Source organism: Triticum aestivum, chromosome 2B (assembly GCF_018294505.1).
Source record: "Triticum aestivum cultivar Chinese Spring chromosome 2B, IWGSC CS RefSeq v2.1, whole genome shotgun sequence".
Classification (NCBI taxonomy): domain Eukaryota; kingdom Viridiplantae; phylum Streptophyta; class Magnoliopsida; order Poales; family Poaceae; genus Triticum; species Triticum aestivum.
In genome coordinates, this window is record NC_057798.1 from 8,021,380 (window position 1) to 8,043,974 (window position 22,595).

A 22,595-nucleotide genomic window follows, 5' to 3' on the forward strand; every position below is an offset into this window, starting at 1 on the left:
TTGGATCGTTTCCTATTCTTGGCCGAAGTTTGCCGACGAGGTCAAAATTGCCAGTTTTCTCCCCACGGAATCGCAAAATTACGGATCCATCCCTCATTCTTTTTTCTCTTTCCCATAAACCCACGTCAACGGAAGAGGTGGACAACACCGTCGTAGTAGTTGTCACCGTCGCCTTATAGCCACCCCACCTCCTGCCCGCTGGTCGATGGCCTCACCTCCTTAGTCCCTCGTCATCCATTTGATTGTGCCGGCTCATCGCATCTGGGCCTCTTCCAGCATCTAGGTCGAGGCCGTGTTCCGGTTAGAAGAGGAGACCCCCCCCCCCACCGCGCGCACGATCGAGCGAGATCGGACGGTGTCCGACACATCAACGGCTTCAACCGGCGGAGTCGGACCGTTTCCTATTCTTGGCCGAAGTTTGCCGACAAGGCCAAAATTGCCGGTTTCCTCCCCGCCGAATCGCAAAATTCAATATCCACCCCTCGTTCTTTTTTTCCTTCCCCATAAACCCACGTCAACACAAGAGGTGCACAACAAATACACAAACTTGTACGCATTCATGAGGGCCTTTTTTCAATGCAACCCGTCCACATCCATCCATCCATCCATCCACCCAAACAAAGATGACATACAAAAGTTGGAACTTTTCGAAGGGTTCGAAGATAAAAATCGTAGCTTTTGGCATAGAACAAAAACCGCCGTCTCCGGAGCAGAGGAAAGACGGGGCCTTTCTTTCACTCCTCTTCCCCTCTCCCCTCTCCCTCTGCAGAGTCGTCCGAGTCCTGACCTACCCAGACCTCCAATCCAATCCAATCCAATCCAATCCAATCCGGCCGCCGCGGCGTGGCCTAGCCTCGCCGCCGGCCACCCCTCGCCCGCGTCGCCGGCCCCGTCCTAGCCCCCATCGCCGTCTCCGCCCGCAGCCCCCTGGGCGGTTACTATTTGAGGTATGGCCTCTTGGCTGTCCGGCGGTTGCTTAATCCCAAACTGAACCGGCGCAAATCGGCGCACGCCGTCCAGATCCGGCCATGGATCTGGGCGATTCCGCGGCCGCCATGGCCGTGGAATCGCCGCCTCGTTCTCCCAACGTGATGAGGTTGGGGATTTTTTGCTAGCATGGGGCGGGGGTTATTAAGGTGTTAGGGTTCCATGGGAGATAGATCGGGACTTTTTTTGTTGTTGGATCATCTCCATGTGCTTGCTAAAACTGGTAAACGAAGCAACCTGATGTGCAGTCATTTGCTGCAAGTTGAAGAAAAATAATTCAGACACTTTAGAAGGGCATTAACCTGAAGAAAATGCGTCTTTCTGCGATGCCGATTGATTAGTGGGGAAGCCATGCGAGATTTAAGTTTGTTTGAGCGTCTGTAACCATGGATGACAAACCTTTTTTCATTGTGCAATGCGGATGCAGGACCGGCGCCGGAGTCTGAGTCGAGCGCTTTCCGCAAAGGTTTCGGAGAGCCGGATTGCCTGTCTGGGTGTTCTTCAAGGTTCAGCTCAGGTGAGAACGTTGAAACGGATGAATTGTGTGCAGCTGTTGTGCATGTCCAGCTGCACTTGGGTGAATTCAGTAATGATGGCACAGCTTGGATCATGATTGGTGCTAGTTTGAAGTGAGAATGCATCATAGGTCTCAACTAGCTTGTTCCGATGGATGCAAAGATCATGCCGTGCTGCATAATGTGATTGGGTAGCACTAGGGATAGTTTTGCAATAATGCTATGCAATTGTCGTATGTCTTGAATCATTTTTTACCGGCACTTCAGCCCCTTGATCTGTTCCACTGGGTCAAATTTTTTAAGCAGGTGACGGTACGTCATACAGGCCGTCTTGATGTGAATATAAGAGATGGTACTTACTAGTCTTAGTACGAATGATATGAGTCTGTTGAGAAAGCTAGCATTGGTGTGTGGGTGATTAGGGAAACATCTTATTGAGAATTCTGACATTGTCGTGTGAACCGTAGCATGGGTGTCAGCCGTTATCATTTCAATCAGTTTCTATACGCTGCTGGTCAAAGATGTAATGTCCCATTCACTGTTGCAAAGTAATATAAAGAATATTGTTATTTTACTTCGGCAAAGGAAAAATGTTATTTAGGTTTTTTAAGGGAAACATGCTGTATATAGTTAAAATTATCTAGATCGTTTGTCCTAGTATTGGACAAGGATATCTTTTATAACTTTCTGATGATATGATTTATAATTTACTACTACTCCCTCTGTCCTGAATTAGTTGTCTCAGATTTGTCTAGATATGGATGTACCTAAACACTAAAAAGTGTCTAGATACATCCGTATCTGGACAAATCTGAGACAATTAATTCGGGACGGAGGTAATAGTATTTTAAGGTGAACTGAATCTTATCAACCGTTTCATTTACTTATTTGAAGAGCATACGATGAGTTACTAAAACGAGGATAAATAAGTTCAAATGACATGATTGCAATTACACACATTTCAGTGCTTTTACACCTGTCGTTTGTGCTACCACTTCATCAAACCAGAGCACCTGATTATACAGGTCTTGGACATAACAGGGGGCTAGGATATATCAAATCATCTAGTCTCTTGTATTAATCTCATCAGTTCCTGTTAGAGTTGATTTCACTGCTCTGGTTAGAATAATATGATTGCTGTTGGTCGAACATATGAATCAACTGGATAGTTAGATTCAATATCTCCAAGGTGCAAATTAATTATCTTAATTGAAATCTTAATTGTACACAAGTTTTATTGATAACTTGGATTGCATCGTCTGAAGCTCAAACTTGTTAGTTTATTGATAACTTGGATGAGCAGAAAACATATAAATCAATTTCGTACCTTCACCGCTGAAGCTGGTTAACATAAGTTCTTTTTTTTCCTTTGTATGCCTTTCTGATTTCAACATTTTCTGATACTTGTGTGTATATCTCGAATAATCTAGACTCAATGAAGATGTAATAATTGCTATACATGTTTTGATGTCAAAATTGACCAGTTACGTTCTTCTAATTGGTCCCAGAACAGCATGTCCAAGATGCCAAATCCAGAGAAGAAGTTGTTGAGGATGCCAAGCGCAGATGCCGAGATGGCTGCACTGCACAAGGAATGGGATGATGCCCGGTGTCCAATTTGCATGGACCATCCTCACAATGCCGTACTTCTGTTGTGCAGTTCTCATGACAAAGGATGCAGATCCTACATATGTGATACAAGCTATAGACACTCAAATTGCCTAGACAGATTCAGGAAAATGAAAGTGAACCGCATGGACAGTTCGTCACAGCCAAGCTCTTCCTTGCCTGGAGATACAAGTAACCAAAATGTTTCAGAGAGATCCCGTCTCGGTCCCAGTAGAGGGAGCCCCAGGCTGTTAATAGATGTACCTGAATTCCGTGAAAATCTCAGTCATGAACATGTCCGTAGCCCTGCAGCCGTATCTGGACAGCAAGAAGGAACTAACTATAATCAAGGTCCAGTAACATTGGAAGCTCTTATGGGACAAGTGACTGGGCAAGTCGAGTCAGCTGAGGCATCCAACTCGAACGAATTGATGTGCCCACTGTGTAGGGGTGCTGTGAAGGGCTGGGAGATCATCAAAGATGCCAGACAGTACCTGGACGAGAAGCCAAGAAGCTGCTCGCGGGAAGCATGCGCATTTTCTGGTACCTATGGTGCGCTCCGTAGACATGCCAGGAGGGTGCACCCCACTACCAGGCCTGCTGATGTGGACCCGTCAAGGCGCCGCGCGTGGCACCGCCTGGAGAACCAGCGGGAGTATGGTGACATAATGAGCGCAATCAGGTCGGCTATGCCTGGGTCAGTTGTGCTTGGAGATTACGTCATTGAAGGTGGGCCAAGTGCGGACGAGCGTGAAGACGGCGGGCCAAGTGACCGAAGCGGGTCTCTGTTGACAACGTTCTTCCTATTCCATATGATGAACAGTGGCCCGCTGAGATCAGGAGACGAGCCAAGAGCCTCATCAAGGGCCCTGAGAAGGCAGAGGCGCCGCTATCTGTGGGGAGAGAACTTGCTAGGCCTCCAATACGACGACGACGACGATGATGAGGACGAGGATAGCCTAGACGAGGAGGTTCAGAGGCCCAGGACTCGCCGGAGGTTCGTGAGGTCAAGGTCGGAGGAGCGGCGCTGACGCGTGGGCGATCATGGTAACTAAATCCTTCACCCGCCGTGAGGTTCTTTACCCCATGAATTAGCCATGACTCCTTGCGTGATCTTTTGCCATGCCAGCCTGAGGCGCTAGGTGACGTGCTGCTTCAGTCAAAATGCCTGAAGTGCAGCACGGATCCCTGCATTGGAAGATCCAAGTCAACCGTGTCGCGTTTAAAGGGTTGGATTGTTGAACAGCATTCAACCCCGTCATTTTCACGAGGCATGGCCGTCCTCAGGGCGTGCTGGGACGTGTGCTCTGCTCGCGTGCTGTTGCTCATGATGCACCTTGCGTCGTTTGCTCGGCGCGGTACCTATATCCGTATCTACTGTATATATAGTGTTCGAAGCTAGCACCATTTACTGAATTCATGCATGTACTCTTTTGCACCTGGTATCTTTGTTCAATTGGAGCTGGTAGGGAATACATTTGGCCCTGATGGTTCTGTGTTATGCTGGTTGTTCTTTCTGTTCCGGTTATCGTGCGGCGGCTGTCACAAATCTGTGATGGGCTTGGTGGTGTTGGCTCTTGGCTGATGGGTTGTCTCTTTTCATCCTATGAAAAGATGGAACACTTGCAGGCCTGTTATGTTTTTTTGGGCCTATTTTCAGTATGGAGGTCAATGTCCCTGCTCTGGCCTCTGCACACACTCTCTCCATTTCAAAAAAATTAAAGTTTTAGCTTTGTCCCTTTAAATTTGATCAACTTTATATAGAAAAAAAAACAAACATCTGCAACACTAAATTAGTTTCACTAGATTCATCATGTTATTTATATTTCGTGTTATAAATATTAGCAATTTTTTCTATATAATAGTCATCAAACTTGAAGGAGTCTACAACTTAAAATATTTTGGAATGGAGGGAGTATATCCCCCTTGGAACAGAAGGCCCACGCGTGTTTTTAGATCATTATTTAGTTTGATCAACAAAATCTGAATTATGAAGTTCAAAAAGAAAATCTGAATTATGTATCATAAATAGTACACCATCAAAGAATTTAAAAATATATAAATTCAGTTATATACCTTTTCGTGTTTTTAGATCATTATTAGTTTGATCAACAAAATCTGAATTATGAAGTTTAAAAAGAAAATCTGAATTACGTATCATAAATAGTACACCATCAAAGAATTTAAAAATATATAAATTCAGTTATATACCTTTTCATGTTTTTAGATCATTATTAGTTTGATCAACAAAATCTGAATTATGAAGTTCAAAAAGAAAATCTGAATTACGTATCATAAATAGTACACCATCAAAGACTTAAAAAAAATATAAATTCAGTTATATACCTTTTCGTGTTTTTAGATCATTATTAGTTTGATCAACAAAATCTGAATTATGAAGTTCAAAAAGAAAATCTGAATTATGTATCATAAATAGTACACCATCAAAGACTTTAAAAATATAATTCAGTTATATACGTTTTCGTGTTTTTAGATCATTATTAGTTTGATCAACAAAATCTGAATTATGAAGTTCAAAAAGAAAATCTGAATTATGTATCATAAATAGTACACCATCAAAGACTTTAAAAATATATAAATTCAGTTATATACCTTTTCGTGTTTTTAGATCATTATTAGTTTGATCAACAAAATCTGAATTATGAAGTTCAAAAAGAAAATCTGAATTACGTATCATAAATAGTACACCATCAAAGACTTTAAAAATATATAAATTCAGTTATATACCTTTTCGTGTTTTTAGATCATTATTAGTTTGATCAACAAAATCTGAAGTATGAAGTTGAAAAAGAAAATCTGAATTATGTATCATAAATAGTACACCATCAAAGACTTTAAAAATATATAAATTCAGTTATATACCTTTTCGTGTTTTTAGATCATTATTAGTTTGATCAACAAAATCTGAATTATGAAGTTCAAAAAGAAAATCTGAATTATGTATCATAAATAGTATACCATCAAAGACTTTAAAAAAATATAAATTCAGTTATATACCTTTTCGTGTTTTTAGATCATTATTAGTTTGATCAACAAAATCTGAATTATGAAGTTCAAAAAGAAAATCTGAATTATGTATCATAAATAGTACACCATCAAAGACTTTAAAAATATATAAATTCAGTTATATACCTTTTATACCCGATATATATAATACTCCTGCAATATACTCCCTCGGTCCCACAATATAAGATCGTCTAGACAAATCATTGGTCAAGTTGATGATCTATGGACACCCGCGGAACATTTCTTTTATACCAAATTGTAGTCAATAATATCTTCTTTTTTGTAAAAAGAAGGCAGGCAATATCCTTGTTTTTTAGGTTAACTTCATCATAAGATGTTGGTTAGATTTGCAAATTTTCGCACATTCTTCCATGAATGCAATTTGCCAGATACTACCTATATTTCCTACTCCCTCCGTTCCGAAATCGAAATATTTGTCTTTCTAGGCATTTCAAATGGGCACAACATACGGATGTATGTAGACTTATTTTAGAGTGTAGATTCACTCATTTTGTCTCGTATGTAGTCACTTGTTAAAATCTCCAAAAAGACAAATATTTAGGAACGGAGGGAGTATTTGGTAAAACATTGCAAGGAAAATAAGCTCACAGAAAATGATAACCCCTAACAGGCATGCTACATGCAACCTTAGATATATATCATTTGCTGGTTCAATCCTTGTGTCAACCAAAATATTCCATCAGCCACATACAACCAACCAAACGGACACACATGGCAGTCACCACATGATTGTTGTACCGATTTGTAAAACTATCTTACCCCGACGACGGAAACTAGATATATATGGTATGTGTTTACCGGCAAACTATATATGGTCCATACAAAGTACAAACATTCTATAGCATATTTCAGGTTAACTTGTGTAGTAGCGCCCACTCGTCGGATCAAACGTTTCTCGTTCGACCGCGTCAATGGCTCGTCAATTTTTTTGCGACATGGTGAAGAACCGTCCGGATTAGTCCCACGGCTCGTGGAGGTTCAGGCTCTCCATGTTCACCTCGATGTCTCCCTGCGCACAGAAACGGGCATGGTCAGGAAACATGGCATGGCAATGCAATGAAGCTGCAGGGTTACTAGAATTGATGAATCATCAATAATACACATATTGGATTGAGATGGTGCAGACGACAACATAAGCCTGAACTTTCTGAATATTGTTCTTCTTTCCTTTAGTAGACTGACAGCAATTAAATAACAACCGCTCTCTTCAGGAATATTTGTGCATGTTCTATATCGTTTCTTAGATATTTGCAGGTTGCTAAAGACTCCCTCCGTGTCAAAATAAGTGACACAGCTACAGTATTTTTGAAGAACAGCTACAGTAAGAATGTTCACAAAATGCCCATGGTTCTCTTAAAATAATAGGACAACAAAATATTACTCTTTAATGCCTCCATCCATACAAGTATTACTGAGTACTCCCTCCGTCCCATAATATAAGAGCGTTGTGTCGAAAACGCTCTTATATTATGGGACGGAGGGAGTAGCAGCTTACCACACTAGTGTAAAGAAAAGATGTGCATACCATTGATTTCAAGTCATCTGTTCCAAAGTAAGATAGTCTGGCTTCATGTAACGAGTCTGCATTTATTCCCTTCCGTGCACAGCGAGTGTTTTCCTTTTCTTCATAAAAGTCAAAGTCGTCCAGAATTGATGTTCCATGGCGATAAGCCTTGAAAATTTTCAACACTTCCAGACCCTGGGGCAGGCCAATCTACACAGAAGAAATAAAGGATAAGATGAGAAGAAGAAAAATGGACAATAAGAACCTAAAGTTAAGTTGCAACAAAGCATATGCCGAGTAAACTTGATATTAGGCAATATATCAACAAATACAAACATAAGAAAGCAGTAAACTGAACGCGTTCCGACGTGCAACTGTGTGCAGCTAGATTGCCCCTGATCTCCATGGAGGCACCACACGATATCCAATGCATCTCTGGTATGTTGTGATGAGTTATCAGGAAGTATCGGTGGATTTAGATATTTTACCTTTTTTTAAACTTGCAGACACTCTTTTAGTTCGAAAGGTAGTAGGTGAGAGGTTGAACTAAAAATATTTGTCGTTACTCCATAGTTGCATCTCCTAACTGAATATTACTCCCTCCGTTCGGAATTACTTGTTGCAGAAATGGATGTATCTAGACGTATTTTAGTTCTAGATACATCCATTTCCGAGACAAGTAATTCCGAACGGAGGGAGTAGTTGCTACTCAGCTGCACATATGAATATTAGTTGCTACTCGGCGGCACATTCTTTCCAGTTAAAAAGTAACTTCATCATTTATCGCCAATAGGCCAATACATATGCAATATTGATCTCATTCTGATATGCTTGTCGTGTTGAACACAATAGTACCTTGACATTTGGAACTGAGCAGTTCAAATAGAATGTGAAATGGATGCACGGCATAGGAGATAACATTTCAAGCTAGCAAAAGAAAATAAAATAGATCCATGCAGTTCTACTAGGATTCTGCTACTTTACTATATCTGTACTAGAAAATCCCTCATGTTGTTTTCTAGAAGAAACACAAAGTCAGGAAAAAGAGAAGCGACCGTGGTGAGAAAGGAAAGGCAGTAGTGTTAGCGCTATGCAACTAGTAGCATGTTAGATGGATCCAGGTAGTATACTGATAATCACATAGGAGCACCTTTGTTCATAGGAGGAATGTACATAAACCTGCTACTCTGAAACCACCCAAAGTAGCAACTTTTTCTTGAACAATTATTTCTTTCAAAAATATTTTACGATGCAGAACAAGAATGGCGAATCATGGTACCTCTTGAGTGTCCCTGCTGAATGTAACAGGTCTGTTGTCATTATTTTCTAGGGTGATATGTTTGAAGAGCCTATTCGGAATGTCCTTTATAATGTGCCAAACAACAGGGAAAAAGCCATTCCATTTATTTTGTTGCCAGAAGTCCATGGTCTTCTTGAAATCGACAGGACCTAACATCTCAGCCAATCCTACAAACTGCCCGCTGGTATTAACCTGAAACAGAGAATACAATTAAAGGCTGAAACATCCGTCTCAAAAAAAAAGTTCATACAGTAGCATTACAACAAACAATATATTTCATTGTTTCATTCGAAAATAGTGAGTGTCAGTGAATTAAATGCATCTGTTTTGAATAAAATCATTGCTCAATCTGATGGCAAGCCTGCGGAGTGCACATTTCAGGGAAATTTGACTTCAGGAAAAGGAAATACAGCACATATTTGATATAATAAGCCTACTACTGAACAAACAAAACAAAGGGTAGAATGCATATAAACATCACGCAAGAAAGTAGAAACCAAATCTCAGTAACGAAATTGGCTATCATTCACTACTATTCTTGCTTGATTATCTCAGCTGAACATATATAGGGCTATTGAGTGCTTTTGCTGTTCTGAAGTGGAAAGCGATAAACACTTAGAAGAAGGGCATTTGAACATTACTCACCGAAAACAAGAGGAAGACGGGACATTTTGTACCCTTTTCCTTCATTAAAATCTGGGCATCATGGAAAGCAGTATCCAGCTTACTGTTCCCATTCGGTGTACTTGCCCAAACATTGTATTTGATACCTTTATGAATATCATCTTCACTATATGACTTTATCATGAAGAACTTGGCATGCTCATACTGGATTGAGAAGTCCGATTTGTTAAATTGGTCTCTACGGACCAATGGGCTCAAGATATCTTTCTTCACAGTCGGTGTTGATGTGTTATTCACTTTACTTGCACGGGGACCACAAACTTGGTCCCTTATTTCCTCAGAATTTCTCGGTGGGTTATCCCTCCTGCCATTTCTGTAGTTGCTAGTGCTGTTTACAACTCTGTTAGACACCCGTGGTCTTGTGCCAGTATGTCTGGTTGCAGTCATCTTGGCTTGCTGATTACTGACAATACCATGGGCAAAACTGTCTCTTGGCTGCCTGTTCCCACGAAAAGGACCTTGCTGGTAGCTTGATAATCGACGTGCCTCGGCATCATGGCACCTCTGACCAGAATACAAAGGTATCTTATCTCGGTAGCGCCAATGGTGAGACATTGTTGGAACCTCCTCACCATAACCTTGTCTACTTGAGAACGAGGGGATGTCAGCACCATACTGCTGCCATTGTCTTGGGTATGAAATGCCATTAGACTTTTGAGAAGACAGAGAAGGGATCTCATCACGATAACTCTGTCTACATGAGAGAGAGGGGATTTCAGCACTGTAGTTCCAATGATTTGAGCGTGAAATGCCATTAAACTTCTGATTAGACAGAGAAGGGATTTCATCGCCATAACCTTGCCTACTTGAGAGCGAGGAAATTTCAGCACCATAATGCCATTGGCTTGAGCGTGAAAGCACCCCATTGCCATTACACCTCCGACTAGACAGAGAAGGGATCTCATCGCCATATGTCAGCCCTCCAGGTAGTGAAGAGCCCCGGCCCCCATTTTTGAAGCACCATCGACTTGAAAACGAAGTAGCCTCATCAACACAGCGGCCCCCTCTGGGCATATCAACTATCTGTATCAATGATAATTCGTCAACAAAGGATATATCTATACACAAAAAGGTTTTGACTGTTTACTACATATGTCAGATACACAACAATATATACATGTATTCTTTTCTTTCCAGTGCAACTAATGGTCCAAAGATATACCTCACTGCGGCATTCAATAGATTGACCATTGCAGTTTGCGAAGGGAGTAAATCGATCCAATCCTTTGTAGTGATGCTCTGGGTGACAATCGAAGCTACAATCAACTTTAGCTGCTTCAGTATACGATCTTCTCATGTGAGGACCAGTAGTAGGACATGACGTAAGATAATCATGCCTTGGCGCAAAGATATCACTTTTGGTTCCACCTTTTGCCATTACATGACCTGATGCATCTCGATTGCCTGACATCGCTTCCAGTGATGAAGAAGAATCCCAAGAACAGCTCGATAAAGGAAGGTAAGGCCGCTGCCTATCATATTCACTTCGTGGTGACATTGCTTCCTTGGGATATACATGTGACCCAATGTCAGTAGCATACTTGCACTCCGAAGACTCTGCTTCATAATCCTGAGAAGGGAGGAGTTGTTTGAATCTCGGTAAACAAAACCATCAAGTGTAATATAGAGCATGTTATCCACAAAGTGTATAGCTTCATTAAAACATACTTTACTTCGCACATACTTGTCGAACAAATGAACAATAATTATATTCATCATGCCATGATAAACAATGGTCCATCTGAGCGCATGCATAAAAATGCAGCAACATCTCGCACTTAAAAGACCCATGAGAATGTGAATGCATATTCCAGTCATTAATCAAACCAAGTGTTGATATCATACTGACAACAAGCTGAAATGTCAAATCATCTTGGTAATAAATACAATGTCCCTGGGTGTGTTATGGTTGAGTAATCGAAGATTCGGCATATTTATCTAGTCAGTTGGACTATAGCAAATATTCCACTCCTGAATTAAACAAAGTGTTCATACTGACAATAAGCTGAAATTTCAAATCATCACTTGGTAATAATAAATACAGGTCTTGGGTGTTAATTATGCTCGAGCAATCAAAGATTTGACATATCTATCTAGTCAGTTGGAGTAAAGCAAAAAAAAATTAGTTCAGAAAATACAACCCAAATTATACAAGAGGTAGCGTTTGACTAATTTTTCCTTTTAAGATAGATAGATAGTGCTGTAAAATTGTATGAGTAAACAACAAAGGGTATGCACTCAACATACCAGAAATGACAAAGCCCTGTTTGCATGAGAAAGAAAATCAGCATCCTCTTCACTTTTCACGCCGTCCCCTGCAGGACGAGAACGAAATATAATTTGACAGCAAAATAAGAAGCAAGACCCAAAAGGATTGCCTAGAGGCTTAATCAGATTATTACTACCAGGACACGTACATGGCCAAGGCGAGGAATCGTCGTCTCCCTCAGCAGCCGCGCCGCTCCAGATGTTTTTCTTGGTGAAGAGGGATGCAGTGTTTTCTGCTTCTGGCGTTGCTGCCGCCACCGAGGCGGGCGGATCAAAGGCTTCCTTCATCTGCCAAACAAATGCGAGTTAGTAAATGCAAGAACGGATGCATGTATCATTGGATAACAATATAAAAGTCCTGGTTCGTATGTGAAGTGCTGTGAATGGCCAACACAAGGGTGAAGCACTAAGCGTGTCGCCGACAGCTACATACATGTCCTTGCATCATTTACTTGTACTTGTAAAAAAAAATCAGTGACGAGGACATTGTGCATGCGCATAACCTGGCACACATATGACATGCCACTGCTTCTAGTTTGTTTTGCTGGTGAAGGCAGGCATCATCACCTCACCTGGTCAGGTGGATCTCATCAGGTGCCACATTCAGTCATAAAGCCATCCATCCATCCATCCACCCCCTAGGTAGATGGAAGTTTTTAATAAGACCGAACCCTGACAGACACGGGGCAAATATTCTAGTAGTAAGTAGTAGCGATAAAGACCATCAGCCATCCAGCCAGCCAGTGGGTCAGTCAGTGAGTGAATCCATCGACACTGCCACGAACAATGGATTCTGCATCGATCCACACTGCCGCGCGCAAAATCTTGCCCCGCCGGAAGGCGAACATTGGAGTCTTTCTTGGCCGCACGCATTCCCGGCGGCCGCTGCCTGGCCTGACCGACCGTGTCGATCAGCACACACACACAGTGCTTCGGGGAAGAAAAAAAAAAACAAGCCGCGCCTGGCACGGAACCCTAGGACGGATTCGGGGGCGGGGCGGAGGGAACCGCCGGCCGGACGCATTGGATTGGATTGGAAATATATGTAGACATAAAAGGAAAGAAAAAAAAAAGGCGGCCGCGCGGCGGGAACTGGTGGAGAAAAAAGGGGGAGCGGGCCAGCACGATCCGGCGTACCTGTGGGCGAGGGGACGGAGAGGCCGGCCGGCGGGCGATCGATCCCCACTCCGTGCTAGTCCAGTGCCAGCCGAAGAACAGGAGAGGGCGCGCCGCCTGGTGTCAGCTTGCGGAGGAAGATGGCGATGTCGCCGGCGATGCGAGCGGCCGGCGGGGAAGGGGGGATGGATTTGTTTTGGGAGTCGGGATTTGGGGAGGGGACGATAAGACGGACGGAGGCGAGGAAGAAGGGAGGAGTGGGAGCGAGCGGAGAGTGCGTGCGCCTCCCTCGCCGAGCGCCCCCCTCTGCTTCCTTCCTCTGCTACTCGGGCCCGGCCCGGCCCAACCCGTCCAGACGGCCCTCAACAACCATCTACTAACATAGAGGAGGAGGCCCCCTCAAAAAACAAAAACAAAAACAAAAAGGAGAGGAGGAGAACTAGCCCGAAGCCATGTGTATTTTTATTCCACTTGCTTGATTCTCAAAATTCCCTAAAAAAAAAAGACTGATTCTCAAAAGAAAAGAAAAAAAAGTCAATCCCAGCTTTACCCTACGAATAGTTCATTCCAGTTTAACAAGTTGAGAAACGGCCCAGATTATTGCCACGAGACTTTCCTTCAACTGCTGCCAGTTAGGGTTTTTCCTCCCGCCGACCCACGCTTACGTTGAGATTGTCTTGGCCCCGCGCCTCCCTTCTTCCTCGTCATTGGTGGATCAAGGGGCGGTTGCCGCAACGCTTCCCGGCCTTGCAACTTTTGTTAGGTTTCCTGATTTGTTTACGGCTTTCTCTTGCGATGGCGTCTGGAGGTGGCGCCTCGTCGTCTCGGACGGCAGGGTAGGAGGATTTAGAGAGCATGGGACTAACAGAGGAGGATCTGGACGGCGTGATCATCGACGAGGAAGCCTTGCCGCCATGATCGACCAGGTCGCTAGTCATGGCGCGTGTCCATGTGGAAAAGGAGTATAGCCAATTCTTGTTTTTTAAGAACATGTGTGCGACTTGGGAACCTGCGTGGGAGACTTGGCAACATGTGTGCGACAAGGAGCATGTTGACAGGGTTCGTCCACTGTCAGCACTCGTTTTCCAAGACATCCAAGCCGCGTGGGGATGGAACCCTAATTACCAAGATGGCAGAAGAAGGAATCGAGAAGGGGACGCGAGGGCGCTGGTATCGGCTCCATGGATGAAGACATGGAGTATGTCTCTAAGGGTGACCACACTTCACGAGTGGTGATGATCTAGAGAAGCTTGATGCAGATCTGAACAAAAAAGAGGGATCAAAACAAGAGGATTCCACTTTCCGCAACAATGGATAGGATGATGCCAGCCATTGTGGGATCTCTTGTTGGTGCTCTACCAGCCTGACTAGCTCCATGGGTTTTGCTGAGCCGTTTGTCAATCCGTGACTCAAAGAGGGTGAATACATGACATAGTGAGAAGTGAATGACAAGTATGTACAATAATGGATTGGCGGGCTCCCGACGGGGGGACTTGCCGGGACCAATTAATCTTCTAAGTTAGAATTGTCGCGATGCAGGCAAAGCCAAGATAGTTCAAGAGCTTCATGAGATTGCGAGGAAATTTACTCCTACCACGTTCTTTGCATACTTCAAACTCAAATAAGCAAAGAACGTGTAGAGAATTTAGCAGGTACTCTAGGCTATGTTAATGTTTATGCAGTTGGTAGCACCAGTAGGAGCGGTGAAATTGGTGTGTTTTGGAATAATGGTATAAATATGCAAGTTCTTGGTTACTCTTGTTACCATCTTGATTTTCAGTTAATGAGGGTCGTCGATGCCCATGGAGACTCATATGTATTTATGGGGAAGCTCAAACTCAAGATAGATAGAAGACTTTGGGACATCCTCAGAAGTATTGCTGCTGACGATGATCTTTCGTGTTTATGCATTGGAGACTTTAACATGGCGAGCACTATGCAAGACTTATGCATTTGAGCATGATATGGTTATCACCTTTGATATTCGTCCGGAAGATGATATTGAAGGTAATACCGACATCTGGGTCGATGTGCAGACGCCTCCAGTTCTATCAAAATGTGAGTTTCTCAACCATATTTATGTCTTTGATATTGTTTATTCAAAAATAGTTGACAACTAATTTCTATTGACAGATTATTTCCAATCAAGCAAACATGTCCAGCGTTTGGTAGACAGGACCTACTACTGTCCCGGGGCTGAATTAAACTGCGAGGAGATAAGTCATTATGTTTCATGGCTTGAGGATCTTCATACTGTCAAGACAAATTATTTTTCTGGACTTGCAAATCTTAGTACTCAAAACATACGACCAATAGTGTTCGTATTGAACTACGGTCACATCTATTTAGGAAAGATGATAATATTTTTACTATTTGTATTCAGTGCATCTTTTGCATTATTTTTTAAGCTAAACTTCATTGCTAAGTATGTTACTATACGATGTTCTTCAACAGAGACTCCCGCTGAATGTTATGCCTCATTGGATCGAGATTAAAGGTCAGATGAGAATTGTTAGCTTACGACCAAGATATCCTATAATGCACTTTAGTGCAGTCAGGATTTCTAATAGCGAGGAATGCTTAATAGTGAAAGATTGGAGCAAAATTGTGAACGATCGCAGAGAAGTACTAGGGAACAGCAATCAGAAGCGCAGTCCACGATTAGGAGACAGATTCATCTGCATGCTCCAACTTGATGAAGAACGAGTGCTACACATGTTTTATGTTATTTTACTTGAGAGAGAGCAATAGGAGTGATTAGCTAGTGTTGGTGGTAATGACTCTAATGATTTTTATTAGCTAGTGTTGCTGGTGATTAGATAGCTACCGCAGCTAGTGTTGGTGGTGATTAACTAGCTAGAATGAGTTTGAAGATGATGATGTGCTACACTATGACTATGATGATTAAATAACTACTGTTGATGTTATGACGATGTTATGACTATGATGATGATTAAATAGCTTGTGTTGGCGGATTAGATTCAAGTGGAGGCAACATGTGGTGCACATCGAAAGTACTACTAGTTCAAACTAGATCAAGTTTGGTTTAGTAGTATACTTTTGACATGCACCACATATTGCCTCCACTTGAACCTAATTCACCTTCATTTGACACACTGTTATGGACATAATGATGTAAATCCCATAACTGGTATTGTATCAATATTTGTACGATGGCGCATAAATACACTAAAAATAAAAAAATAAAAAAAGAATACTAGTAGCGATGGAGAGTAAACACGCTGCCACTAGCTAGATTAGCAGTAGCGTGGGAATGAACAAACGCTGCAGCTATTTATCCTAGCAGTAGCACGTGCGGGCACGCGTTACTGCTAAGCAATAGTTGTAGCGCCTTATTAGTAGTGCGGCCTCCCGCGCTACTAGTGGGCACAAAACCCGCGCTACTGCTAGGATTTTCCCTAGTAGTGTCATTCCTTCACACTGTACTTCTCGATGGACCGTCAAGGAGGAGTCCCCCTCCAACCGCCCTGCTCTCCACACTGACCCCCCGGTTAGGGTTGATCCGCCACCTCCAACAAGGGGTAGGTGTTGTGTGCCACCCGTGACGGACCTCGATCCGAGAATACAAATCCATTTTCTCCTAAAGCATTGCCACGTTGTAACATGCAAATTGAATGTTGTGCATTCCACTAAAATATGATGTTTGTTGTTGAGCACAACCCACCTTCATTATGGCATCCTCTCTCGTTCACACTGTACATCTCCACAAACAACCAAGCAAGACTCCTCTCCCAACTGCCTTGATCCCCTCTCCTCATGTTCATGCTGATCTGCCAGCCGCCCTGATCCCCTCCCCTCGTGTTTGTGTCGATCCGACACCTGCCCTGCTCTCCGCCCTGACCCCCTCCCCCCACTGGAATTGTGGTTGTTCGGACTATCTGTCATGTTATCACCAACATGTGTGCCCATCAGAAAACCCCACCCCACGACACACCCTTTCCTTTTCCTACCTGACCCTTCCCTTCCCGCTCGGTTTTCCTCTGTAGTGTGGCATTTCTTACTGGAGCCCTCTCCTTAAAACTGGATAACGCCTAGCTCATCTTCCCCATCGCAGCCTTTCTCCTTCACATCGTACTTCTCCACGGACCGCCAATGAGGACTCCCCTGCCAACCGCTCCGCTCTTCGTCCTGATCCCCTCCCACTGTGTTCGTGCCGATGCGCCACCGCCATCAAGGGGTAGGAGGCATGCATTGCCTGTGATGCCCTCCGAGCCAAGAAGGAAGATCGAATGTCTCTTGGGCAATTTTCATGTTATATAGTTGAATGTCGTGGATTCTACAAAAAGATGGTGTCCCTTGTTTCGCATGCAACTGATACGCCACTTTGTCCGTTATTAACTCTTAAAGTAACCAAGCAACATTTAGCCATCTATTCTAACTAAAAATTGTAGGCCTAGTTGAACAAAATATGAAATGCTCGCTCATGCAATTTTCGGCAAATCCATCTCTACGGAAATGCAATTTGTCATATTTTCTGAAGTAAAAAAAATATTCCGCTCAGACAACCATAACTAAACAAAACAACCCAATCCCTATCCATATCCACATCCACATCTCTTGCATCATGTATAAGTAGGAGGCTCACATGTGTCCACATAAATTTTGACGGGACAAGTGGACATCCCATATAATCTCACGTCAACGATATATTTAGCTAAATTGTTGTACCAAAACATAATATCGACACTTCAAGTGACCTACTACTGATGCTGGTTAATTGCCCGTGCGTTGCAACGAGGGCATATATATTTTAGCAATCCAACATTAGTTGTATCTCGCATACATATTCAAAGTTCTCTTGAACACCAGGCTTCCTTGGCGACTTCTGTTTTACCAGTAAATCACTCTTTTATTCCTTTATTTTTTGCATCAGCGAAAACTATTTCTAAGAATGATATGTGAATGGTTATATCAACAATCATAATAAAATATCAAGAGATAAAAAAATATTTAATCAATGAATTTAAGAGTGTATCCATGATGCATTTGACATTGGTTCATTTTCATAATTTTTTTCTTGTGCTATCAAACAATGATTCGTTTTCATAAATTTGGTCTTTAAAGATTGATTAGAGATCATCATGATCGATTCCTTTTCATAATGACCTTACTAAATTTGGCAAATAAAAAATGGATTAAGTACATTAGGGGGCTAAAAAATAGTTTAAATAAAATGGTGGGATAGACAAAAATCGTGGGGGAGCTTTAAATGGAATGGAGCCGACACAACGATTTCACCATGGCGTAAAAGTCTATGCCGATTCTGAAAGTATACCGAGCAAAACCCAACATATTGGTTATTTAAAAAATGAAACATAAAAAAGGAAAACAAAAACAGAAAATAAAAACAGGCGCAAGCGTCAAATGGGTCGGCCAAATCGACTGTAGTTGATGTTTTGGTAAGATTTGATTTGATTGGTGTATGAGTAGTGAAAGACAAGGAAAGCTTCGATTTGGTAGAGATTTCTTAAGATATGATTTGAATGAGTTAATGCATGATGTTGATTTCGAAAAGTGTCGATTTGATTGATTTAATGCACATGTCAAATGGGCCGGCCCAAAAGGTCACATGTAAGACGCTCACGAGCGTAATATAGGGTTTGCGAGGGGTTGGTGGGAGTGAGGCGAGACTACTAACTCCTCCATTAGGAGTAGAGATTGGCAAATAAAAACCGGATTAAGTATATATATCAGTGGGCTAAAAACCAGTTTAAATAAATCGGTGGGATAGAAAAATAATTGTGGGGGAGCTTTAACTAGAATGGAGCCGACACTACGAACTCACCATGGCGTACAAGTCTATGCCAATTCTGATAGTATACCGAGCAAAATCCAACGTATTGGTCATAGACAAAATGAAACATAAAAAAAGAAAACAAAAACGTAAAATAAAAACAGGCGCGAGCGTCAAATGGGTCGGCCAAATTTACTCTAGCTAATGTTTTGGTAAGATTTGATCTGATTGGAGTATGAGTAGTGAAAGACAAGGAAAGCTTGGATTTGGTAGAGATTTCTTAAGATATGATTTGAATAAGCTAATGGATGATGTTGATTTCGGAAATTGCCGATTTGATTGATTTAATACACATGTCAAATGGGCCGGCCCAAAAGGTTGCATGTGAGACGCTCGCGGGCGTAATATAGGGTTGCGAGGGGTTGGTGAGAGTGAGACGAGACTACCAACTCCTTCATTAGGAATAGAGATTTTTGACACATTTCGGCGCGGGTCAATATGATGCCGACACGTCATCCCCAGCACACGGACACACGCACGCCCTTGCATGCATGTCACTTCAGTTATGACTCGCCGGATAAACCCCGGCAGGAGCACCGGCATACGGCGCCCATGCTGCTAAACCATCATGATCCTGCTGCGTGATGTGCACATTGGACATGTGTGGACCGGCCACTACTCGTGATGATGATCCATACAGGCAGCAGCCGTCTCTTTCTGCTCCCAACAAAAATATGGGGTTTTCAGATAACGAAAGGGACTCACGGATATGCATTTTCCAGACTGAGAAATGCGCATACATACACAAAACACAAGAATCTTGTGTTGTTAGGCATCTTCGAAGTGGACCCTCAAAATGTCCGCAGCCGTCCCAACTGCACGGTTCGGACATATTTGACTATCCAATGTGAGTTTGTATCAGTCCGCCGATCGGTCCGGACGCATTTCCCCCCACAAAAGAGTCTTGTGTTGTTACGCGGCAATGTGGTGAAAAGATATATTATAGCTGCGATAGTTTTCTTGAGGTTTGCACTTTTTTCTGTTTTTTTGGAAAGGAGGCCCACCCCCAGTCGCCAATCGACATCTTGAACCTGAGACTTCTTGGACATGAAAGAGCTTCAGAGCATCTACAACCAGACCTCTCAAACCCGTTTTATACGCCCGGGCGGGCCACCCGGTCACTGACCGGTCATGATTTTTTGACCTCGACAGGCCTCTCAAACGGCCCTCAAACGCTTGGGCTAACCGGCACCCCCCTTCATCTCCAGCCCAAATATGGGGCGGGTATGAGTGCGCCCGGGCATGCCCGTCATGTTGGACTGATGAAGGGGTCCCAGCCGGAAACGCCCTCAAACCCGGCGGTCCGAAACTCGTCTCCTCCGTCGGACCGGTGGCGCAGCTCCGACGGGCCGCATAGTGCATTGCCGGCTATTTAAGTCGACCGGCGGCACCGAAACCCTACCATCCATCCACATTTTCCTCCTCCTGTCCGCCGCCGCCCCCACTTTCCACTCCACCCGTCCGCCTAGTAGCAATGCCCCCATGCCGCCGGGTGAGGAGCGAGCCCTTTCTGACGCCAGAGCGTCGGCTCGAGCTCCTTGAGCAGATCCGGGATAGGCGCGAAGTCCGGATCGCCGCGGGGCTACCTTCGGATGAAGTGGATCCGGAGGAGTTGGAGGTGGAGGAGAAGTTGGAGTTGGAGTTGGGGGAGGAGGAGGAGGAGGACGAGGAGGAGGACTTTGAGGAGGAGGAGGAGGAGGAAGGGAAGGAGCAGCAGGCTATCCTCGATTCCCTCCGGTCGGAGTCGGCTGCGAAGGGAAGACACCGTCGCCGGCAGGAGATGGAGACGCAAGAGGCCGCGAGGAGGCAGAGATATTCGCCTACATGGATGAGGTCGAGCAGGAGGAGGATGAGCGGGAGCCCTCCTACCCGCCCATCCAGCCGGCGCCCGGCACCGTCGTTGTGAACATCTCCGACGATGAAGAGTAGCTAGGGTAGTACATAGGATTCCTTTTGCATATGCTTTGTATGGATCTAGGGGATGAAATGTGAGAGAGGCAGATGCAAAGTGGCTAATTTGATTGCAAAGTCTGGCTATAGATGCTCTCATTTTTGACGATCGACGTCTTGGACACGAGAGAACAAGACGTGAATGGAAGACGGTGAGGAGCTGGGGAAGGGAGAAGATAGGAAGGTGGGTGGGGGTGTCGGCCACACAGGGAAGAGAGAGGAAGGCTTTTTTCCTTTGTATTTAATTGGGCCCCACATGAAAGCGTAACTTTTTTTCTTTGATTTTTAATTGAAGTTGTAAGGAGGGGCAAAATGGTCCAAAAAAATGTCTCCCTAACAGTCAAATGCCTTTGACCGGACGAAATTGGGACGGAAGGGCAAAAACATGAGAGGACCATATGCACTTGGGCAGGACCACGGGTTTTTCAAAATTAGGGGCAAACTAGTCGAGTGGGATGCAACTAAGGGCACAATATCAATTATCCCTTAATCATATTTCTTGATTTTATTTTATCTATCTTATGTCATCTTGCTTAAAGCGTTACTCTATTTGTCATGAACTTAATACCCTATATGCATGCTGGATAGCGGTTGATGGGTAGAGTAACAGTAGTATATGCAGGCAAGAGTCGATCTACTTGTCATGGACGCACTGCCTATATACATGATCATTGCCATGAATAACGTCATAACTATGCGCTTTGCAATCAATTGCCCAACCGTAATTTGTCTACCCAACGTATGCTATTTTTATGAGAGAGAAGCCTCTAGTGAAAACTATGGCCCCGGGGTCTATTAAATCATATTAAAAAACTAAAAATAATTTGTTGTGATTTTTTCTTTTATTTTACTTTGCAATTTATCTATCTACCATTATTAGATTTAATCCTTGCAAGTAACGAGTTCAAGGGGATTGATAACGCTCTTGCCCGCGTTGGGTGCAAGTATTTGCTCTTGTGTGTGTAGGTACTGTTCAATAGGCATTTGTATGGTTCTCCTATTGGTTCGATAACCTTGGTTTTCACGGAGGAAAATACTATCCGCTAATATATTGCTTCACCCTTCCTCTTCGAGAAAATCCTAGCTCACAAGTAGCAGGAGACTTCTTCTGTATTGATAACATTGGTTCTTAATTGGGAGAATTAGTTTGTTATTGTTCTGCTTCATCCTTCCTCTTTGGGAATCCCAACAACTCCTACGGGAGTCAGCAATTACATGTCAGAACCAAGAAGGTATGAAACAGAACCATAGGTCATGCTTTTTCTTTTTTTCTTTGCCTTCTTCTTGAAAAGAAGGCTCACCCCTAGCCTCTGGCTCTGAGAAGTCTCTAGTTGGAGACCATTTATCGACAATTGTCGTCCTAGCCATGAGACAACCCCGCTTACAATCGACTTCCTAGCCATGAAAGAACTTCAGTTCTTACAATTGATGTCTTCGACACAGAGAACAAGACATGGGTGGAAGTGTTGAAATTGAGTATATCGATCGCTAACATAGCCATTGACTCGACCTTTTGGGTTCATATGCAATCGACACCGACCACTCGATCCAGAGTGATTATCAAGGGATTATACATCAATACTATGGATTGTGTCTTTTTTTCTTTCGTGAGGGATTAGGATGTGTGGACCAAGCTTAATAGATGGTTTTTGTACCTATCACGACACTTTGTTGTCGAGATGGTCTCCTAGGCTTTGATCAAATTCGAATTCGTCCGTCGGGACAAAATTGACTGAGCTCTTGTGTAGATTCGTACTGTCTCCTCGGGGTGACGATGTTAGGGTTTCTCTCCATGCATGC

At 43.3% G+C, this 22,595-nt stretch overlaps 2 protein-coding genes across 6 annotated transcripts; one reads left to right on the forward strand and one right to left on the reverse strand.

Annotated features, from left to right (window-relative positions):
* Nucleotides 1-591: 591 nt before the first annotated feature.
* Nucleotides 592-4,598, forward strand: LOC123043083 (uncharacterized). 2 transcript variants are annotated; one of them, XM_044465432.1, is made up of 4 exons: nucleotides 592-947; nucleotides 1,415-1,504; nucleotides 3,011-4,157; nucleotides 4,240-4,598. In XM_044465432.1, the coding sequence occupies exons 1-3, from the start codon at nucleotides 624-626 to the stop codon at nucleotides 4,139-4,141; spliced, it is 1,545 nt and encodes a 514-aa protein (XP_044321367.1). In that variant the 5' UTR covers nucleotides 592-623; the 3' UTR covers nucleotides 4,142-4,157; nucleotides 4,240-4,598. The 2 variants fall into 2 exon arrangements, with proteins under 2 accessions (XP_044321367.1, XP_044321368.1); XM_044465433.1 differs by having other exon boundaries at nucleotides 749-947; nucleotides 3,016-4,157.
* A 2,144-nt stretch (nucleotides 4,599-6,742) lies between these two features.
* On the reverse strand, nucleotides 6,743-13,367 carry LOC123043084 (uncharacterized). 4 transcript variants are annotated; one of them, XM_044465437.1, is made up of 8 exons: nucleotides 13,052-13,366; nucleotides 12,064-12,202; nucleotides 11,894-11,961; nucleotides 10,809-11,216; nucleotides 9,608-10,669; nucleotides 8,942-9,154; nucleotides 7,684-7,872; nucleotides 6,743-7,167 (listed from the first exon to the last, which is right to left on the reverse strand). In XM_044465437.1, the coding sequence occupies exons 2-8, from the start codon at nucleotides 12,200-12,202 to the stop codon at nucleotides 7,114-7,116; spliced, it is 2,133 nt and encodes a 710-aa protein (XP_044321372.1). In that variant the 5' UTR covers nucleotides 13,052-13,366; the 3' UTR covers nucleotides 6,743-7,113. The 4 variants fall into 4 exon arrangements, with proteins under 4 accessions (XP_044321372.1, XP_044321371.1, XP_044321370.1 ...); XM_044465436.1 differs by having other exon boundaries at nucleotides 12,052-12,202; XM_044465435.1 differs by having other exon boundaries at nucleotides 12,049-12,202.
* Nucleotides 13,368-22,595: the final 9,228 nt, after the last annotated feature.